The following is a 22,983-nucleotide window of genomic DNA, read 5'->3' as shown; positions in this document are numbered from 1 at the left end:
TTGAGAGTCTTTTATAACATAAAGGTTATTTCTTTCTTGCCATTTTGTCTTCTCTAGTTCTCTGAAATGAACTATGTTTATTGCATTTTATTTTGTTGTTTTTTTTAGAATTACTGGACTTAATGTTAAACCTTTTTTTTTTTTTTTTTTTTAATGTATATGCTCTTCTCCTGCCAAGCCAACTTTCTGGTTTGATCCAATTTGGGGGAGTGTAGCTAATGAAAAGAGGATAAAGGTTAGAGTCAGAAAATGTGAAATCCATCTCACACCTTCCTCCTAAGTAGAAAGTCTCTCATCTCAATTTTCAGAATAGGTTCCCTATTGGTGGGGGCATGACAAGTCCCTGATATGATCCCAGAACTGCCAGTGGGTTATCCTGTGGTTTTCGAACCCAGGCTTGACCAAACCAGAATTTCCAGGGCATTGACAAAAATCTCCACTTGCATTGACAAAGATAAAAATGAAACCAAACGCAGTCTTATTAGGTGGGAGGCGGAGGTATTTAGCAAATAGCCATTTTTCTTCTAGGTGCATTTTTGCTTGGAGATGATAGGGATTGAATGACCTCTAAATTCCTTCTAGCTCAAAAACCACAAGGCAAGGCACACAAGTGATTCTGATTCCTTATATTGGTTTTTGTATTGCTCCCATTCCGTTTCCCTACACCTGTTCCTTAGATGAACTTTGTTTCCTGTCTTTAGTTCCTTATTGTATTCAGCTCCTAAGTGTAATCAAAGTGTGTTTATTCTGTCTTAACAAGAGTCAAGCCCTTCTCTCCGGAGTGGTGCAATTTGAACTATGATCTCTCTAACACCAGCTCAGTCCCACCTTCTGTCATGTCCAGTTTTATAACTCTCTTTTTTTAGCCAAGCACTTAAATTTTGATGGTGTATTCACATTTAGCTCAATTGACACCCCTTTTTTGTACCTCTAGGATCCTCCTTGACCTGTAACCAAATCTTGGGCCACCTTAAAACCCTTTTGCTTTCTAACATTCTCTGCTGGCTGTCTTTGAGCACACGCACCACTGCCCATCCTGAATGTTGCAGTTACAGTGTGTAATTACAGAAGGAAACCAGTGTCGGAGTCTGTGTTCTGCCCTGCATTCACATCTTAGCCCCATCATTTACTAATAGTGTAACTTTAGGTGAATTACCTAACCTCTTGGAGCTCTGGATTCCTTATTTATAAAATGAAGATAATAATACCTGTGTCAGTGAGACAGCATAAGTAAAACACCCAATACACGTCTGGAACGTAGTATAGGTGCTCATAAATTATGATTTATCTCCTGTTGGCCCACCTCCCTTTCCCCTTATCACTTGCTTCACCAGCCTGTCACTGCATGGTCCCCTTTCTCCTGAGATCCAGTCTGAGCCCCGTCTTCGTCGAACATCAGCCCTCAGACCCCAGACATCTGCCCTCAGACCCTGTGTCTGCAGGTGTGATTGTCCACAGGGAACACCTCATCCTTCCCTCCTCTCTTCCCCCCACTCCCCAACTCTCTTTGAGAAATAGAGCTCTACTTAATGGCTGCTCCCAGCTTCTACCAGGATATGTCCTTTCCTTCACCTGCCTTATCTGTCATTGTCCTAGGGAGGCCTGTATAGATGTTGGTAGGGCAGGTCTGTTATGGTTTGCCCTTGGTCCAAGGGTGTGGCCCCTTATCCTGGGAGGTGGGGAGCCTGGAGGCTCTTTTGAGGTTTCAGTTGAAAACCACAGTGTTTATTGAACCTCATAACTTGGAGCAACTCAAATTCTAGAAAGTGTCTTCTCAGCCCCAGACAGTTGTATCTGCCAGGCTATTCTGCCTCCAGCTATTACTGCTTTCTACTGGTTTCCTGGAGTCTCATCACCTGAATGCATAGTTCAAGGATTTGAGGGGAATTTCTGCACAGGTTTTGGGCTGCTGTCTCTGTGGCTCCCTTTTTTCCAGGATTTCTCTCAAAATATCTACACACTTCACAACCATAGATGTGAGCCTTTGACTCTTCAGCCCAAGAAGATTGCCAGTTGTTGACTTTCCATTTTTGCTTAATTTCCCCCACATTCTGGATTGTGGGAGATTGACTTCAGGGGTTAAGAATTGAGTAAATAGGGATCCCTGGGTAGCGCAGCGGTTTGGCGCCTGCCTTTGGCCCAGGGCGCGATCCTGGAGACCCGGGATCGAATCCCACGTCGGGCTTCCGGTGCATGGAGCCTGCTTCTCCCTCTGCCTGTGTCTCTGCCTCTCTCTCTCTCTCTGTGTGACTATCATAAATAAATAAAAATTAAAAAAAAAAAAGAATTGAGTAAATAGGGCAGCAAGGGTGGCTCAGCGGTGGCGCTGCCTTGGGCCCAGGGCCTGATCCCGGAGACCCGGGATGGAGTCCCACGTAAGGGTCCCTGCATGGAACCTGCTTCTCCCTCTGCCTGTGTTTCTGCCTCTCTCTCTGTGTGTGTCTCTCATGAATAAGTAAATAAAATCTTTAAAAATAAATTTATGAAAAAAAAAAAAGAATTGAGTAAATATGGATCTTACCTAGCTTGTTTCCCTCAAGTCCTATCCCCTCTAGCTTCGGCCTGCTTATGGTTGTTCTCCAATGCCTTCACATAGTTACTTTTAAAAATGCCTTATCCAGATTTGCTAATAATTTATCAATACGGTGGTTGGTCCAATGTAAATTGCTCTCCCCACTGCTAGACCAAAAGTCAGGCACGAAGATTTTACACTTGCTAATAACATATAAGCAGTTGTGATGGGGGAAGGACCTGGTGCTTCAGATTCCATGGTAACTGAGTTATGTGATATTAGGATATCTAAATGAAGAGCTCTTACAGAGAGAAATAGGACGCTGGGATTCAGGTGAGAGTCAAGGCTTGGAGGTTCAAGGTCAGAGGGCTGTGGATCCCCTATCAGCATAAGTTCAGTGTTTTATAGATTGGGTATTCAGGTCTATTCAGTGGGTTACAGCTAGCATTTTTGAAAAATAAAAGTGAATAGAAGAACTTCATAGCATAGCTGATGTGGTAGGAGTATGCATGTATAAAGTATGGGGGCCACAGAAAAGAAAAGGTTTGAAAAACACTTAAATCTGATCCACCGGTTTTTTTTTTTGTTTTGTTTTGTTTTGTTTTTAAGATTTTATTTATTCATGAGAGACACAAAGAGAGAGGCAGAGACACAGGCAGAGGGAAAAGCAGGCTCCTCGCAGGGAGTCCGATGTGGGACTCGATCTGGGTCTCCAGGATCACGCCCTGGACAGAAGGCAGACACTCAGCCAGCCGCTGAGCCACACAGGTTGCCTGATCCACTGTTTTTGTAACCAGAGAGATGGAGCTCAGAGAAATTGAAGTGTGTGTCTAAAACCAATCCTTGGATCAGGAGTTGAATCAAGGTCTCCTGATGCCCAGACCAGTGCTTTCATAAGAGCTAGAGTCAGAAGCACAACTGTGAGTTCCTTCTATATAAATGAACTGAGAAAAGCAGAAAAGTGTTGTGTTAGGGATGTCAGAGGATGGGGGACCTCAGATGGAGGCGGACGTGGCTGTGTTACACACAGCAGAAGTATGGGAGGCTTGTGGACCAAGGAAAGACCTTGCATTTGGCAGCTGGGGTGAGGAAGAGGAGCAACCAAGGTACAGAGCACATTATAAGGAATTTAGGAGGGAAGTGGTGATGAAGATATAGAAGCAATTTTTTTTCAAAGATTTAATTTATTCATCATACACACACACACACACACACACACAGAGGCAGAGACACAGGCAGAGAGAGAAGTAGGCTCCATGCAGGGAGCCCGACGTGGGACTCGATCCTGGGTCTCTAGGATCATGCCCTGGGCCAAAGGTGGTGCTAAACCACTGAGCCACCCAGGCTGCCCGATATAGAACCAGTTGCTCAAAAGTTTGGGCAGTAAATGCAGTGGAACAACAGAATCCAGAAAAATCTTGTTTTGTTTTCTCCCAAGATGAGAAAAACCAGCATGGATGTGAAGGCACTTTTGCCAGTGTTACACAGATAGCTCAGTTTTTAGGACTCTGTTGGTCAAGGTTTCTTTTCATTGCAAGTATGTGAACATGATCTCTTTGTAGCAACAGACTGTATTCACACTATTGGAGTAAAATGTCTGCCAGTCATTCCAAGACGGTAGCTTTTCATCCTGGCTGATTTCATACACTGATTACAAGCCATGAGTGTGGTAGATGCCAAGAGGCCTCTGCCACTCTGGAGACAAGGGGCATGCCCATAGCAAGTAATCGGGCAGTAACAAATGGCCAGCAAAACAGCCCGTGGAGTTTCTGTCTCAGCAACACTAGTAGTGGTGCCAGTACCATGTTAATTTACACATTTAACAGTTCTCAGAGCACCTTGTGTAGCTTCCTCTCATTTCATCCTGTTACAATAACAGGATGAGCCACTCATCCATTTTTATCTAACAGAGTTGTATTGAGTACCAAACACTGTATCGCATTCTATATAGACCTAGATTACCTCAAGATCCTGAGGAGGGTTGGGGCTACTGCTCCCAATACCAGTGGGCTGAAACCAGGTGTCCTTGGGACCAGCTGTTCCCCTTCTTTCTCTCTCTCCGTCAGGGACCATCTTTCTCTTGGTGTTTTTTGCTCTTCCCTGAACTTCTGCTTGGTCTCCTCTTACTGCAGACCCACACTGGTCATTTACTCGTAGTTTACTCCCTCTTCACTTTAGATTACATATAACCATACTCGTCCCACCACCGCCTTGAGGCATTGTTACAGCTTCAATTTCTGTTCCTGTCTGATCTGCCTGATATCATAACTCAGATTCCCAGAAGAGTGAGTATAAGTGACTCAACCTGTGTTTTTCAGTTAGTCATCGTCCTATAAACGATTTATTGATTAGGTACAAATCCATGGTCAAAATGGTAGAGATGAAGTCCAGGATGGGGGTCACCTGGTTTAAATGACAGCTATAGGACACGGATGGTGCTGATTTGGGATGTAGTGGGTTCTGGAGGTGGCAGGCATTCTGAGGCTTCCCTGGCCCAGACCAACTGGGCTGGAGATGTCTTTGGCTGTCACAGTGTTAGGGTGCAGGGGACTACTTGCATTTAGAAGGAAAGGACCAGGAACACTAAATGTTTTCAGTGTGTAGACCCATCCTACACAATGAAGAATTGTCCTGCCCAAAATGCCAGTTGTGTCTCTATTGAGACATTGGAGAAGATGGGTAAGACTTGGGCCTGCCTTTAGGAACTTACGGTTTCCAACAGAAAACAGCATAGAAACAGATAATTAAACACAATTGTTTAAGTCCTTTATAGGGAGGGAACTATTAGATCCCATCCCCCACTTGGCCCTACTACCTTGTATAAAATATTTAATTTCTCTATGCCACAGTTTCTTCGTCAGTAAAACCAGATGACAGTATTATGAGGATTAAATGAGTTTATAGATATCGAAGTACCTAGGATAGTGCAGGAGAGCCTGGTGCATAAAGTAATGCTAAATAAACATGAGCTCCCACCATCATTTCACCAGCACAGAGATCCCACATCCCCCTTGAATACAGTTCAACAGGATTTAGTAACCAGTACTTGTACTTAGCACTGTAACAAGCATCAGGGGGTATCCAAAGAAGGATGCCTGCCCCACTCTCAACACACACAGGAGTTTAGAGATCAGTTGAAGAGGTAGAGAGTGTAAAAACATGAATAACATAATAATACACAAGTGTGTAGTCTAGACAGTGAGTGCTATGGACAGCCAGAAGGGGGAAAGCTCAGTCCTTACTTGAGTTATGGGAAAAGACTTTAGGGTGTTTGAACTTGAGCTAAAGCTGAAGAGAGTGAGTGGGGGTTGACTTGGGCAGAGAGAAGCAGGGGGAGCATTCCTTTGGGAAAACATTATGAGCGAGGTGTTTACTTATGGTGACAAAGAGGAACACAGTGTGAGGAGCATGGGAGTACCGAAATCTTAGAAACTAGATGGCAGTTTGAACCAGAGCTTTAGGAATAAGGTAAGCAAGGCCTACATGCGGTGAGTCACCCTCTCAGAAACTATGGGAAGATGCCTTCCCCGAGGCAAGGAGTGACTGAGGAGAAGAGCAGGTGTCTAAGAAGTGAACCACAATGTGGGGGCAGGTGGAGGAGGGATAGGGCGAGATCATTGCAGAAATCAGGAGAAAACCAGAGAATTTAAAGTAAGAGAGAATGGCCAATGCTTTGAAGTGCCCTAGGGAGATCAAGGATAATGCCACCCAATTTGTCAAGGAGGTTATTAGTTGACTGAAAAGACAATATTGCTGGAACAGTGATGATTCAGAATTACTTGCAAAGGACTTATATGGGGGATGAGATCATAGGAGGAGGGCATGAAGACCACTCTTTCAAGACCTTTCACAAAAAGAATCAAAGACCCCTAATTGTAGCTTAGAGGGCACAGAGTTGGACAAAACTTTCCTGTGCTTATTTTTTAAAACCAGGGTGTTGTTGCTTGTTGGAGGATAGATGGGTAGGCAGAAGGTAAAGGAGAAGGAAAAGGTAAATGTGTGGAGGCCAAAGGAAATATCTGTAGCGCCATATTTCCCCAAGGGTTGGGAGATGATTGAAGCTTGAAAAGAAATAAGGCCCTCCTGACGTTGGAGTGACCCAGTCTGGGAGACTCCCACCCAACCCGGAGACCTTGCCCTGGCACCGGGAGTTGTATTCTCAAGCCAGGTTGGTGGTTTTCTCCACAAGCAATTACCTGAATTGTTTTTGTATAATGTTTCTTCAACAACTTAGGAATACTAGCCTGGGAAGATTGCAGGTCTCTGTAACAGCAAGAAATATCAAGGAAAGGCAAGATATTGAGCGTGGATAGGAAGGGGTACTCTTTTTTTTTTTTTTTTTTTAAAGATTTTATTTATTTATTCATGAGAGACACAGAGAGAGAAGCAGAGACACAGGCAGAGGGAGAAGCAGGCTCCATGCAGGGAGCCCGATGCAGGACTTGATCCCGGGATTCCAGGATCACACCCTGGGCCAAAGGCAGGTACTCAACCACTGAGCCACCTAGTCGTCCCTTTTTTTTAAAGGCATTTATTTATTAATTTATTTATTCATTCATTTTTAATTTTTTTAAAAGATTTTGTTTATTTATGAGACATACAGAGAGAGAGAGAGAGGCAGAAACACAGGCAGAGGGAGAAGCAGACTCCATGCAGGGATCCTGACGTGGGACTCGATTCCGGGTCTCCAGGATCAGGCCCTGGGCTGAAGGTGGCACTAAACCACTGAGCCACGTAGGCTGCCCTTAAGAATTTTATTTATTTACTCATGAGAGACACACGGAGAAAGAGGCAGAGACATAGGCAGAGGGAGATGCAGGCTCCCTGCAAGGAGCCCAATGTGGGACTTGACCCTGAACCCTGGGATCATGCCCTGAGCCAAAGGCAGATGCTCAACCACTGAGCCACCCAAGCATCCCGGAAGAGGTACTCTTATGGAGCATCTTCTTTCATTTGGATCAGAGGATGTTAGAGGGTGCAGTGGGAAGAAGGGTGAATCAAAGCAGCTAACTTGCAAAAGCATGGCAGGTCTTAAATGGGATGTCAAAGTGGGAACTCAGAACCTTGACATACCCACAGAATGGGTGCCCCAGAGTTTTCCAATTTGATATTTCCTGAGAAACCATGAAGTGCCCACATTGGGCATGACCATCAGGCTGTCAAGCCACGGTGGTGGGAGAGTGCCCGCACACAGTGATTTCCGGTGGGAAGGTACACGTTTGTATACACAGTGGACCTCATTCCACTCTATCAAGAAACCCCTTTCTTCTAATAGTAAATTGAGAGGAAATAGATGGAATATATTACATCTTATTGAATCTAAACACCATCTATTCTAAGACCTTGAATAAGTTTAGGTACCATTAAAAAGAAGACTTCTAACTAAATGTTAACATGCTATTACTTGGAAAACACATCTTGCTTTTAGAGATGTTAAAATATGAAAAAAATGCGCAACTTGGCATCTACTGAAATGTGGAGATGCTTCTACTTAGTGGTGACTCACAGCAATACTTAGCAAATATGGTTGAATTCCCCTAGCTCTTTCCTCAGTGATTTGGAGATAGGGAATTCAATTTTCTTGCTCTCCAGTCTCTGCCCTGCTTAGAGGAAAATTGAAACCTGATTTATCCTCAGTGTCCTATGTCCTAAATTTTAACTAAAATTTTCATCAAAGTTAGGATAGTTCCTGATTTTTAAAGATTTTTGGGTAGTCTTTTATCCCAACTATAGCAGAGTAATGCTTAAGGCACTTTAAATTATAATATTTGTTGCCATTTATTAAGTGCCAGTTGCTAAATCCTATGGATTAGGTATACATTAGGTATGCACAAAAGTCCAGTAGCATCTAAGTTTTGTGATGGTGGTAAAGATAATGTTTTCAGAACCTAATAACTTGACATAGGCTCAGTCAATGTGTGTTGTCAAATGAAATATTCTATTTTGGGACACAGCATATGACATTAAAAAATAAGTATCCTAGGGTTTTATTTTTTTATTTTTTATTTTTTTAAAGATTTTATTTATTCATGAGAGACACAGAGAGAAAGAGAGAGAGAGAGAGAGAGGCAGAGACACAGGCAGAGGGAGAAGCAGGCTCCATGCAGGGAGCCTGATGTGGGACTCAATCCCAGGACTCCAGGATCACGCCCTGCGGAAGGCAGTTGATAAACCGCTGAGCCACCCAGGGATCCCCACCCTAGGGTTTTAATACATGTTCTGTTCCAAGTTGAGATAGCTCCACTCTACTCCTAGTTTTCTGATATTTATTATAATAAATGAATGTTGGATTTTTTTCAGATACAGTTTTTTCTCTCTCAGTTGACCTGGTTATATTATTTTTCTTCTTTTGCCTGTTGATGTGGTGAATTACATTATTTGATCTTCAAAAGTTGAACCAGCATCACACACCTAGAGTAAGTGTGACTTGGCTGTGTTAAAAACAACAACAAAAAGACAAAATAGTACATATTTTTTTTGTATTGCTGCTTGAGAAGAGAAATTTAGGGAAAAGACCAATCCAGAGACTAGAGAGGCCTTCATCTGGCTGGGCTTAAAGGGCAATAGGTGAGCAGAAAGCCAGAGAGACAAGCTGGGCTTGTCATGTTCAATGATGAAGAAGAGAACAAATACTGGAAGTACACTGAGCTAGCCCTGTCCTCAGGGCTCGCTGAGAGGAAGTGGCTAACTGCCTAGGTGAGTCCAAGGAGGCTTTACATACCAAGTGACACTCCTTGTGGGACTAGTTAGAAGTTGATGTGGTTACTCCAAACTGAGGAGTAAGTGAAGTAACAGAGTGGGAAGTCATGTAAGATTTTAGATCTTGGAAGTGACCAACGGGCCCAACCCCTTTGTTATAGATACATGGGAACAACAGCCCAGACAGGTCACACAGGTAGGAGGGGAGGCAGGACTAGATTCCAAGGGTTTTTTTGAGTTCTTTATTCACTATACCCGCTGCCCTCTGAAGATCTTGGAAGCAGCTCCACTTACAGCCCAGAAATGGAAGCCAGGGGAGATATGGAGTATGGGGTGACTGCTGGATGCCTCAACCTTGTTTAAACCAACGTGGCACTTACGACTGGGGTCCCAGGAAAAACCTGATTTATATTTCCCTTGTATTGAGGTTTTATTTTTTTCCCCATGTTTCAGCTAGAAAATTAGATAATAGTATATAATGACACCCTAAGATACCCTAAGTTTAATGAGGTTTTACCATCAAAATATCGGATCACACTAGGAAAGAATCTTTGAGAGATTGGGTTCATTCAAATAAATATAACCAAAGCCCTTAATGCTTAATTTGTTTCTATTTTACATTATTCTTTTGTTGCATAAGCTTATGTTTTGCCCGTTCAACTAGATTCATTAAGTCAAATGAGAAAAATTTAAATGCCATCCAGTTTAATCCTACTGCATTTGCTCTTCCTGAACACAGGCCAGATGACATGGCTTTCCTGATGAGACTAAAGAAAGCTTTTGAGGGCATTTCAACTTTTTCTACTTGCCCCATGGCCTAACACTCTGCTCAGTAGCTCTCTATTAAATATTCATTCAGTTTTATAGTTAGAACTTGAACAGGATTATAATTCAGATGAATTGATTTGTGGGGTATACAGTGATAAAAGATACATAGAATATTAGGAAGGCAAGTGGAAGGAATCAAAGTAAACTACCTCCCAGAGTCTACGGCCATACCACCCTGAACGCGCCCGATCTCATCTGATCTCGGAAGCTAAGCAGGGTCGGGCCTGGTTAGTACTTGGATGGGAAACTACCTCACAGAAACTGAAGAAAGTTTAATTTATTATAGAGTAGCACAGAGAAGTAGCCAGAGGGGCACGGACATGAGCAAATTTTGAAACATCACTATAGTATCATTATTAAAATTGAAAATATAAAGCCAGAAATGGCCACATGCATACGGAGAAGACATAATCCACAACAGGCCTTGACCCTTCACAGAAAGCACTGGCCTTGGACGCTGGTTTTGAATATGCAGCTTTCTCAGCCCTGTGGTCAGAGGTCACAGGCCAGCCATGTCATTGTTTTGTGTCCATTTCCTCATTCGTAAAATGAGAGTAGTAATAACTTCCCTCAAGACACTTGGTAAATATAGCATCAGATGTGTGTGTGTTAGGAAAATAAAGCTTTTCATATAGAGTTTTTTGGCTGACTATAATAAAAATCTGCTTACTCAAACTGATCATTTATTCCTAGAGAACTATTTGATGAAAACTGTCTTTGCCCTCTTGATAATTTCACTTTGCTACCTAAAGATTAGATAACAATAATAATGTCCCACCAATAGCACACCCCTCTAGGATTTCTGTGTCTTTGGTGAGGGTTCAAAAATGGTGTTTGAGTTGGTGCTAGAATTAAACTGACCATCCTGGCAGTATAAGAAATTGCAGACTCTAGTACTTTGAGCCCTTGACTCATTTGATTTTCTGAAGGCCCAGAGAAGGCCTGGAAAAGGAAAGGGGAAATGAGAAGTTTTGAGCTGAGTTTCCCCTATCCCCACTCCTCACTCCTGCCCCAGGGGTGGAAACCCTCCCAGCAGGGATTGTGCTAGAGGCTACTTGCCAAAGCTGGTGGGCAGTTCCAGAGCAAAAGCCACAGCGAAGGTTTTTTTCAGTTCTGGTTGAGATTTTGGACCTGAATGTTATCGATTCCTCTCTGAAGTTGGGTGACTATGAGCTCTGCAGAAAAGCCAGTGACCACAGTGCCAGAATTGTACGTTGAGCAAACCTTCTCCACATTGGGAGGCTTGTAGGTGGTAAAGACAGGGTGGGGGCTGGGTGGCCCAGCTGGAGGGATGTGGAAAGGCGGAAAACCGGGATTTCTGATTCCTCTGGTTGGGCCTGGGGCGAAAATGAGCATATTTACAAAGACAGCTTTCTCTCAGGGTTTTCTAAAGGATAGCTAAACAGGCACTGGTGGATTTGCTTTTCTTAGGAGACTGGCTAATCGTGACTTCAGCCCTGTTTCCTGACCTACGGTCTTCAGCAGTCTACAGGGATGGGGTCAGGAAAGAGACGTCAGCTCATTAAAAAGTGAAGAAAGAATTTGAAATGTATTAGCAGAAATGGAGAACTGTTGGTATTAGAATATTCTCATTTTACAGCAAATTTCTTCCATTTTATTACTCTTTGTTGTATCAACGTTACGTGTTCAGTCTAGAAATATTAGAAGATACGGCCAAAGCAAGGAAAAAATATCGGAATTTCCATCCTTTCAAGACTTTCTCATTTTCAAATATACGCACCGAAAGTATTTTCCCTTTTTAACAAAATGGCTATTCTTTCATAGACTATTTTTTAATATACTTTTTTTTCAATTAACCACACAGAGACAGCATTCTGTGTTAGTAAGTATAAATCTCAACAGCTATGATACTATTCTGTTCTGTAGATATGCCGAAACTTATTTAACCAGGCCCCTTTGGGGAAAAAAAATTGCTTCTGAGTTTTTGTACACATCGGAGAACATCCCCATATGTACATCTTGTGCATTTGTCCAATGATTTACATATAATAAATTCCTAAAAGTAGACTCCTGAGTTAGAAGTTTTGACTTTTTTTTATTTTAAGAAGTAGAGAAAGTATTACAAGTTTTTACCTGCTGCCCTATCCCTTGGGGTGGCACATCTGTCAAGGTCACAAGAAAGAGCTGAGGTTTCTTGAAGGGGGGCTCTCCCCTTACCTGAGGAAGATGGCTAATATGTAAGTCAGAAAGCCATCAGAAGATAGGATAAAAGAAGCCTTTTCCTTTGTTTCACGTGTGTTCTGCCATAAATTATCCAGAATACTATTGGATATTTACTGTGTGTGACACTACGTTGGATTCTGAGGGATTACTTACGTTCTACTAAATGGGGTTTTATACATATCATCACGTGAACATACGCAGATATGCTTAAAGATATATTCACTTAATGGTGGGGGAATTGAGGCTCCCACAGAGGTTAAGTTGTGCTTTAGGGCCACTCTGTCTTATTATTAGCTACCTGGTGGCCACCAAACCCCACAGGTAAGAATTCAGATCCCAAGTCGCACGGATTTGCCCGCAGAGGGAGTAGCTACAGGTCACAGGCCCAGAGGCGGGAGCCTGCTCGGCTCAGATCCCAGGCCTGCGCCTCCGCAGCCAGTTCACTCAACTTCTCGTCGTCGTTCCTCAACTGTACAATGGGGACGATGTGGTAGGGTGGTTGGGAGGATTAGAGACACCAATGTTTGTAAAGTGCTTAGAACAGTGCTTGACACACCCAGTAAGTGCCCTGTAAGTAGTTGTTCAAATGCAACGTTAAGAGGAGTTGCACTAGCGGGTGGAGGGAAGCGGCTGCGTGGGGCTCTGGGGCTCGGCCTGGGCCTGCCGGGTGAGCCTCCCAGAGCGGGTGCGACTCTAGACGCGGCGGGAAGGCCTCTTTACCAGAAGCTGCCATCTCTGAGATGGCCCCAGATTTCACCAATAGAGACGTTTCTTAGTTAGCATTAGTTTATTTTCAATTACTGGCGATACCACAACAGATTCTTATGAGATTAGGAAGCACAACACCCACCCACCCCCCACCCCCCTTGAGCCTTCTGCCCCAAATCCAGCTCCCACCCTGAGGCCCCGGGGCCAACTGATGAAGGGGGGTGCCTTCTTCCTGTCCTTTTTCCTTGCACTGCCATATTATGTCCATTATGGAAACACCGAGTAGTTTTTGCAGGTTTTCTTTTTCTTTCTGTTTTGTCTTTGTTTTTTACAAAGATGGCTTCTTTTTCTGCAGCTTTTGTTTCCTTGGTTTCTTTCAAAGTGTAAATGCTTGGGAGCTGTGAGCAGGGTTCCCGGTTCCCATGAATTACTCTGTGCGTTTCTTGCCAAGCGGGGCCCAGCCCACTGAGATCTGCATTCTGATGGCTGTAGGGTAAGGTCCCCAAAGAAGGAGGCCCAGGTCCCTAGGCAAAGCCCGGGCCTGGAGAGGGCTGGCCTGGGCCAGAGAGGGGGTGCTGCAGAAAGCCAGGTCCCCAGCCGGGCAGTAGACCAATGCCACCTACTTCACAGTGCGGCCTCTTAAGTGAGAGATGGATGGGCCTTCAGATTCTTCCCTAAAGAGAGCATCCCCCCCCCCCCCATAAAGCTTAGTAGGGGCAGGCAAAGTGAGAGTAATACCCTTCGATTAAAACTCCAGAAGTGAGGTCGTGACTGTTTGAGAACCGGGAAGGGAATGCAGGAGGGGAAGGTGCTGAAGCCCGAGCGAAGCCGGGCCGCAGCCCGCAGCTCGTTCCCCTCAGAAGGATTCCGGCTCCATCCTTTAGAACCGGCCCTGCCCTGATAGCCTGGGGGACTCGGGCGATTCATATGTAAATGTGGGAAAGCCTGGGGGAAATGCCTACCCTATTCAAAGGATTTGGGGGTTGCGGAGCATTCCAGAGCTCTGGGAAGATTCAGCTCTGCCCGTTAGCCTGGGACCCACCGGTCCGGCAGCAGCCACTGGGCGCCGCAGGTGCGGGGGAGCCGGGGTGGGGGTGCGGGGTGCGGCGGGGCGGGAGCCCGAGTGCCCGGGACCTGCCGGCAGGTCAGAGATTTCCCCGCCAGACGCAGAGCCGGCCTTGAGGAGGGGAGAAGTGAGTGGCTTTTTCTGTGACTGCTTTCAAGTGTGGCTTGTGGAGTTGCGCGAAGCTGCGGGCTCCCGGGACGCCTTCCTGACGACCTGGGGAGGAGCCTGGGGGTGGGCACCTCCTGAGGGGAGGGGATCGGGACTGGGGGGGGGGGGGCGGGGAGCTGGGAAAGGGAACAAAAGGAAAAAACAACCCCGTACGAATTGTTTTACCAGAGAGAATAAATTTGTGCAGTCAGCTCTGGCTCCAGCTCCTAAATTCCTCCAGGACCATCCGGGGAAGAAGGTGGGAGCTGGTCTGCGCACGGCCGGTGGAGGCTGGTCCTGGCCGCAGCCTCCTCCATGTGCTTCCGCAGCTTTTATTGTTCTTAGAGAAAAGCAAAGTGTTCCAGGAATTGGACAGAGCCCTTCTACTTGGGGCACCTTACCTGATTTGCTACCGACAGCATTTTCTGGCCCTCTGGGGGAAAAGAACTAACTTGTGTCCATTTATTACCTTGTTTATTCCCTCAACAGCTTGGCAAAGCAGGCATCATTACGCATTTTACAGGTGAGGACATTGAGGCCTAGAGGGAAATGTGACCTTTGCCCAGTTCCCCAGGGTTCCCGGCTAGAGCAGGGAAGAGCAAGATTCAAAGCCCCTCTCTCTACTGCAGCAAGCTGAGGCAGGAGGCCACCTTCCTGCTTGCACATCCCAGATACTAAAATTTTAGATCAGACTTTCCTTAGGATGTATTTGGGATAATGGAAAAGAGACTTTACATTTGGGGCCATTTCAAGCCAGATAGTTCTAGTTTGACTTAATCTTGAGCATTGATATGTGTAGACCTTGAGGGTGACCTGTGTCTTCAGAAACATGTAGAATTTTGTCAAAATTGCAGATACATTCCACAGGGATTTAAACTCATGCTAAAGTTCTTGGTATTGTATTTTAAAGGCAGTCCAAGAATTTATAAATGCACCTGCAAAAATCAATCAATCAATCAATCAATCAATCAATAGCTAGCTTCATGCCAGTAGGTCAAAGGAATTGTTACCATTTCTTTTTTCTCTTTTATTAAAAATCCGAGTTATCCCCGGGTGGTTCAGTGGTTTAGCGCCTGCCTTCGTTATCCTGAATCCAGATCTGGAATCCCAGGATCCAGTCCTGTGTCAGGCTCCCTGCATGGATCCTGCTTTTCCCTCTGCCTGTGTCTCTGCCTCTCTCTCTCTCTCTCTGTCTTCATGAATAAATAAAATCTTTAAAAATAATAATAATAATAATAATAATAAAAATCCGAGTTTCTTACTATAGGTTGCTGGCTTTTGATTGATGAGTACTTGATGGTATTTTAAACTTTCAACTATTATAATTAATAGAGCTTTGATTCCTGAGATAGAATATTTTCCGGGTAATTTTCAAGATTTGAAGCAAATAAACCCCTGACCTTTTCTAGTTGAGATTCCAGGCCAGGGAGGCAAAATGGTACAGGATTAAGTGATAGGATTTGGATTGAAATATATTTAGATTCAAATTCCAGAACTGCCATTTGCTCGCTACATAAGCTCTGACAAGTTGGTCAGCCTCTCAAAACCCAGGTATTCTATTAAATCAAGTAATAATACAACTTCAGAGTTTTGACATGAATATTAAATGAGTTCAGGGACATAATCAAATATATAAAGTGTATTGCCTATGGTGGCAATTCAACAAGTGTTCTCCCTTTCAGAACTTTTTAGTCATATTAAAAATGAGTGTCTTCTAAAAATAATATATCATTATGTTATATGCCTGAAGGGAATATAGTGTTATATGTCAATTATACCCAAATAAAGAAGATAATACATTTTAAAAATGAGTTTCTCTTCTTAACTTGCCACTTGAGAGACCATATTTGGGACTGAGATCCTATTGCTTGAAATTGCAAAGAAAACTCTAAACAAGCCTATTAAAAATAAGTTTTACATATGCCGCAATTAATTTAGGATTATGATTTAGCACTCTAGTCAAATAGGATTATGCTGGCAGCCCAGGTGGCTCAGCGGTTTAGCGCCGCCTTCAGCCCAGGGCCTGGTCCTGGAGACCCAGGATCGAGTCCCACGCCAGGCCTCCTGCGTGGAGCCTGCTTCTCCCTCTGCCTGTGTCTCTGCATCTCTCTCTCTCTCTCTGTGCCTCTCATAAATAAATAAATAAATAAATAAATAAATAAATAAATAAATAAATAAATAAATAAAATCTTTTAAAAAAAGAAACCAAATAGGATTATGCTTGAAATTTTGTCATGCTACCAAAAAAAGTTCAAGAAAGATATTTTTCCATTATGTCTTTTTAAACTTTATTTTGAATGATAGAAAATGTACAGATTATTGCAGTAGTACAAAGAATCTCCTGCATAGCCTTTATTCACATCCACCAGTGTTTAGCATTTTGCTGGGTTTTTGTGTTCATTCTCTCTCTCCACACACCCACACACACACTTTTTTCTGACTGAGTGTAGGTTGGACATATCATGTCCTTTCGTAAGCTTCCATGTGTATTTAGTATGAACCATGGATGTCATACATAACCACATGATTTGTCATTTAAGGGAATTTTTCTCTGACTTAATCATTTATCTACAGTATGTATTACAACTTTACCAGTTGCCCTAGTAATGTAATGTCTTTTATAGCAGCTTTTTCCCTAGATCAGGACCCAGCTCAGAATCACATGTGGCATTTATTTGCCATCTCCTCAGTCATCTTTGAGAATTCTCGGGCTTCCTTGTCTTTCTTTCTTTTTTATAAGTAAACTGTACACCCTGGGACCCCAAGATCAAGAGTCACATGTTCCACTGACTGAGCCAGCCCAGAGGCCCTCTTTGTCTTTCATAACATGACATTTTGAAGAATACAAACCCTCAGTTTGCAGTTGTCTGATGTTTACTCAAGATTTGTTTCAGATGATGCATTTTTGACTGGGATATCACATATGGGATATTGTATTGTTCCCAGATATGACAAATGGAAAAACATATGGTCTTTCTGCCCCTTATTGATGATGCGAATTCTGATTACTCAGTGATCATATTTTCCTTTTCTCCACTATATATAGTCACTATTTTTCATTTCTGTAATTAATAAGTAATTTGTCGTAACTAACTCAAAACTGGGCGTATATCCTGATCATCAGACCTCACCACCACCATCAGAATCATCCACTGATGATTTGTGCCTGGGCCACATTTTATGCTAATCATTGCAAAATGCTGATTTTCTAATTCCCATAATTTCTTCTATATTTATTAGTTGACATTATAGATAAGAAAAAACTGTCTTCTTCCCCATTCATGTACTTGCATGTTATCAATATGAATTCATGGATTCTTTAGTCAGTGGATTATAGTCCATTGCTGTACTTATTTACTTTGTTACTCAAACGGTACCAGATTTAGCCAATGGGAGCTCCTTCAAGCCAGTTCCATGCCTTTTGGAAATACCTCCATCATTTTGTTGAGCACTTTATTATTTTCTGCCATTAGATGTTTCCGGTTCACCTATACTCTCCTTGCCTCAGTCTTGGAATTAGCTATTTCTCCAAAGAACTCTGCTTTCTTTGAGTGGAGAGTAGTTCTCAGAAACCAGAATCTGGGCACATCCTCTTTTAAACATTGGAATTCCTAAGTCCTTAGAGAAGAGTCCTTAGAGATTTTTGAAGACTAAAATCTGATGTGAAAGCCTAGTTTTCCATAAGTAGTGTAAACAGGAGTGTTTTTGCTTCTTACATCTGCTAAAAATATTCTTGTGATCACACTTAGATTAGTATATTTACTTAATAAATTTGTAGGATTTTTTTAAAGTGGATCTTAAGGAATTTGAAATAAACTGAGCAGAGATTGCTTCATTGGAATTTTTTTCAATTATTTATTTTGGTGTTTAGTGTTTATTTTAAATGAACAAATGCCATGCTGTCCCATCTTTATAAATAACTCTCATCATGTCGATTTCATGGATAATTGTAAAAGCAAATGACAAGGTACAAACTGGTTTTCACTTTTAAATCATGTGATATGGTTCTATAGAGGTTCTTTGGACTGAAAATACCATTAAAAAGAACTCATCAAAAAAAAAAAAAAAAGAACTTCATCTTTCTAGTACCTTTGTATCTTCTAGGATATTTGAAGTAACAAGGTGCCAGGGTCTTTATTAAAGTTTCGATAGGGGAAAGAAAAAAAAAAGTTTCGATAGGAAGAATCTAAATAATTTTTGTGTATTTCATTGTATATGTTAATTCTCTGTTACAATGACTGGAACACAATAGGCCCTATAGTCACCTAGTTCTCAGACATGTAATTCCTCTCTAACTCTTCTTAGTTGGCATTGTGATATTCCCAATAATATTTAATGTGCTATATCAATGTTTTTGATTTCCAGTTTGGCATTTCTGCTGCTGACCTCATGCACTGGGTTTTATACTTAATTAAGTGAAAGCAATTCTTTATAAGAAGAGCACCTCTCTCAACCTCTTTCTCAAGAGGTTGTGGACACTGATTTGTCCTCCTAAAATGGGCCAGCTTTTCCTTTTTTAGGGCAAATTCTAGAAATGCTATCACACAGATGAGAGAAGTTCTCTGCAGAAATGAGTTTCTCAGCCCTTCATCTGTTCCTAATTAGAACTGATGTGTGATTGGATTTCCTGGTGGTTGATAGCAGTGAGACTTCGGTTCTCAAGGAATGTGTTCTTTTCAGACTAAACTATTGAAGAGTCGTGCTTCCACACTCAGAGCTGCTGACGAGTTCTCTCTTCCCCTTCTAGAAATGACCCTCCTCTCCTCCCAGTCTTCATCACCGGTGGCCCCGCCTGGGTCCATGTACACTGAAAACCCAGAGCAGAGGATGCTGGAGAAGAGAGCCAAGGTGATAGAAGAACTTCTCCAGACGGAAAGAGACTATGTTCGGGATCTGGAAATGTGCATCGAACACATCATGGCGCCTCTGCAGCAGACGCAGGTGGGAGCTGTGGAGAAAGCTTGCTTTACCCTGAATGTGATGTGATTCTCCAAGCCATTAGGTTATGGGTGCTTTCACCACAAGGGTTACTGGATTTGAAGTAAAGGCTGTGATTGCTGCTGCTCTTAATTCAAGGGTCCTGACATGAGTGTGTCATCAACTTAGTTTTTAGCGTCCTGTTACTTCTTGTCCACTGTTAATTTATCAGACTTACTGCAGGACATGTCCCAGCCACTTCCTGCTCTGTGGCTCCTAAAGACACTCCCAGCTAGTCTGGATTATCACTGCATTGGGAAGGTTGTATAATAATGAAGTCTGGGGATGATGGGTTTGGTGGCTCTGGCACCTGACAGTACAGTGTTTACCCAGGAAACCCTAACTGTCTTGTGTGTGCCAGGTACTTGTCTAGATGCTGAAGGTAGGGGAAAAAAGGGTAACAGCATCCTGGGGATTTACTGTCCTTATTGCTTGTTACTTGACCATCTGGGCCTGGCTTGGGTTTGTACTTCTGGAACATTCACTCCAAAGAACTTGTATAGGAAGTGGGCACGGCCATCAGATTTTGGGTGGGACTTTGTATCCCAATGTAATTCTAGACCACATTGATAACATAGTCTTTTTACTAAGGTAATGGGAGATGGGGGCAAGCAGAGTGTGATTCAATCAAGGACAAAGAGTGACACCAAAGATAATGTTGGCACGCTTCTGTTCTGGAATCTTTGTGACAGTGAGTGCAGATGACTTTGAACAGTTTTGTATCATCCTTGAAGAGATGTTCCTAACATGAAAATGATATGCCATTAATTTCATTTCAGTGCATCTTTTCATTTTGTCTCCCTTTCTCAGATACCAAACATTGACTTTGAAGGACTTTTTGGAAATATGCAGATGGTGATTAAGGTCTCAAAGCAGTTATTGGCTGATCTGGAAATCAGCGACGCTGTAGGTATGAGCTCCTGCCATTGCTTCAGAAGCAGCCCCCCGCCCCCGACCTTTTTTTAAATTTCATGCATCAAAAGTAAGGGGTGAAGCAACCTTGCTGGTACTAAGTAGAAAAATGAAGTTCTAGCTACTTAGTTCAGAGATCACCAGGCCCTCTCCTCTCCTTCTCCTCTATAGCCTACTTTGAGGTGCCACAGGATGTTAGCAATAGAAGAGATTTTAGATGTCGCTGTCCAAATTGACAGTTGCAGCCTGTTGATGGATCATGAGATCACTAGAGCAAGTTGTACCCAGTATATATTTTTTTTCAATAAAATAAAATAGAAAATTTCAGAATGTACTATAAATAATAAACACAGCTATAGTTTTTGGACACTTTCAATTCTACATATAAGTATACTGAGTCATTTAAAATGTTTTCACTTGTGGGTCATTGTCAAAAATGTTTGAAAAACAGTCATCTGTTTTTAATAAAGAAACTATTATCTATTACTGTGAAACAAATTATACCAAAACTTTGCAGCTTTAAATAAGAAACTATCCCCAGTGCATGTGGCTGAGGAATCCAGGAGTGACTTAGTTGGGCACTTCTGGGTCAGGATCTCTCATTAGGTTGGGGTCAAGCTGTTGGCTTGGACCGCCGTCCTCTGGGGCTCAGAGATCCTCTTCAAGGAAGCTCCCTCAGCTCTTCAGGCCCTCCTTCCTTGCCCTGTGAGCCTTTCCATGGACTGTCCTCAGGACATGGCAGCTGGCTTTTCCCAGTGCGTGATCCAAGAGGGAGAAAAGGCTCAAGATTGGAGTCCCACAGTGTTTTCTCTAACTGATCCCCAATATGACATACCATTATTTCTGCCATATTCTGTTGGTCACACAGACCAGCTCTGATACAGCATGGGAAGGGACATCCTATCATAGAACCACACAGTTCTAGCCATCCCACCACACATATGACAACATCAGCAGAAGGGAAAAGTAACCCTGTGTCATTTAAGAGTGAGCAAACCTTGCCTAGTGCTCTCCTATCAGATTTCTCTTTATTTCTCATTGGCCACAACTGTGTCATATGCATATGCCTGAGCTGATCACTAGAAAGGAGAATGGGATCATGATGTTGGCTTAAACTAGGCAGTGTTTACCTGACTCACCTGGGAGAGAAATGGACACAATAACAGAATCAGGGCAAATGAAAGCTTTGGTGAGCCACTTGCAAAGGGCAGATTGACATGAATTGCAAAAGCAATTTTGGGGGAGGTTAAGTTTATTTAATATATTTCTTTGTTTTTTATTTTAATATATTTCTAATTTAACTTTTTAAAGATTTTATTTATTTATTTATGAGAGACAGAGAGAGGAGCAGAGACATAGCCCAAGGGAGAAGCAGGCTCCTCACAGGGAGCCCGATGCGGGACTCAATCCCAGGATCTGGGATCATGTCCTGAGCTGAAGGTAGACCCGCTCAACCACTGAGCCACCCAGGCTGCCATGTGAATTTTAATATATTCACATGGTACATAAAGTTACAAAGAGCTATTTAATAAAAAGTCTCTTATCCACTCCTTATCCATCAGCTCTTCAAACTAAAAGCACCCAGTGTTACTAAGTTTTCTTCGGTTGCCTACCGGAGAGTTTGTCATATACCAGCAATTACATATGTATCTTCTCTATCCTGGACCCCATTCCCCATTTTTAAAAAATCACACAAGTGGGGGACACCTGGGTGGCTCAGCGGTTGAGCATCTGCCTTAGCTCAGGGCATGATCATGGAGTCCCAGGATTGAGTCCCACGTCGGGCTTCCTGCAGGGAGCCTGCTTCTCCCTCTGCCTATATCTCTGCCTCTTTCTCTCTGTGTCTCTCATGAATAAATAAAATATTTTTTTTGAATAAATCTTAAAATCACACAAGTGGTAGTGAATTATTCAAACTGTTCTGCACTAAGCCTTCCCCTCACCCCCTCAACAGTGTACCTTTCGAGCAGTTCTGTGATCCAGGAAGAGAAATGGAAAAAATGTACAGAGAGGGGGATAACTCAGCAAAAAAAAAATCAAGGTAATGCAGGATGCTGGTGAAAGCAGCGTTAAGTTAGTGTAACTAGTCTGACCAAGGAAAGATTCTGATACAGCCAGGACAAGATTTAGTGAGGAAGGAAAGGATAGGACATGCTCAGGTCTTGGCTGATTAAGACGAGCAGGTCAAAATGAGAAAAAAGCGTCAGGAGACTCTGGGTGTGTAGTAATGTGTAAGGGACTGGTTTTTAGATTATTTTAAACGTGTCTCATAGAAAGAAATCTATTTTACATAATGATCCAAGTCTGATTATCCACTCTACATTGAGGCTACTGAGAAGAAAGTTACTAAAAACACTATGTTTACGTATATTCCAAAGGGCCTGTGTTTCTCGATCACCGGGATGAGCTTGAGGGAACATACAAGGTTTACTGCCAGAATCATGATGAGGCCATTTCACTGCTGGAAATCTATGAGAAGGATGAGAAGATCCAGAAGCATCTTCAGGACTCCTTGGCAGATCTCAAGTAGGAGTTTTGATCCCACTGCACTTCCATCATAATTCTTTAGTTCTGCCTTTGAGAAGTCTGTCCGCACATACATCTAGATTTCTTGTGACCTATCTTATTTTAATCATAAATGATATGTTATTACAGGTCTTGTATGTAACTTGCCCTTCTCTCATTGTATTGCCTTTTCCCTTGAAAATCTTCAATGGCTTCCCGCTTTGTATCTGTAGATACAGAGTATTAAATTAGCATATCAGGTAAGAAGCAGCCAGGAAGATAGTTTGGTCCAAATAAACAAGACTATAGGTATGAAGACCCAGTTCACTTATTCTTGACCTTCAGATGAGATTCTCCTGCACTTAGGCAGGTTATAAGAATATAATGTATGCCTAAGTAGATCAAAGTGAAGTTAGGGGCTTACTAACTTTTTAATGGACTAGAT

At 42.7% G+C, this 22,983-nt stretch overlaps 1 protein-coding gene across 4 annotated transcripts in view; it reads left to right on the top strand.

Annotated features, from left to right (window-relative positions):
- Nucleotides 1-22,983, top strand: part of DNMBP (dynamin binding protein) — a 109,652-nt gene that overhangs the window by 67,183 nt on the left and 19,486 nt on the right. For all 4 annotated transcript variants that reach the window (XM_055346222.1, XM_055346221.1, XM_055346223.1 and 1 more), the window contains 3 exons: nucleotides 18,892-19,085; nucleotides 19,932-20,031; nucleotides 22,412-22,559. In XM_055346222.1, the coding sequence (XP_055202197.1) occupies nucleotides 18,892-19,085; nucleotides 19,932-20,031; nucleotides 22,412-22,559 (442 nt within the window). The remainder of the gene's footprint in view (nucleotides 1-18,891; nucleotides 19,086-19,931; nucleotides 20,032-22,411; nucleotides 22,560-22,983) is intronic.

The sequence above is a fragment of the Nyctereutes procyonoides genome, unplaced genomic scaffold (assembly GCF_905146905.1).
Source record: "Nyctereutes procyonoides isolate TBG_1078 unplaced genomic scaffold, NYPRO_anot_genome, whole genome shotgun sequence".
NCBI classification, from domain to species: Eukaryota; Metazoa; Chordata; class Mammalia; order Carnivora; family Canidae; genus Nyctereutes; species Nyctereutes procyonoides.
This window is presented reverse-complemented; position numbering and strand designations above follow the sequence as displayed.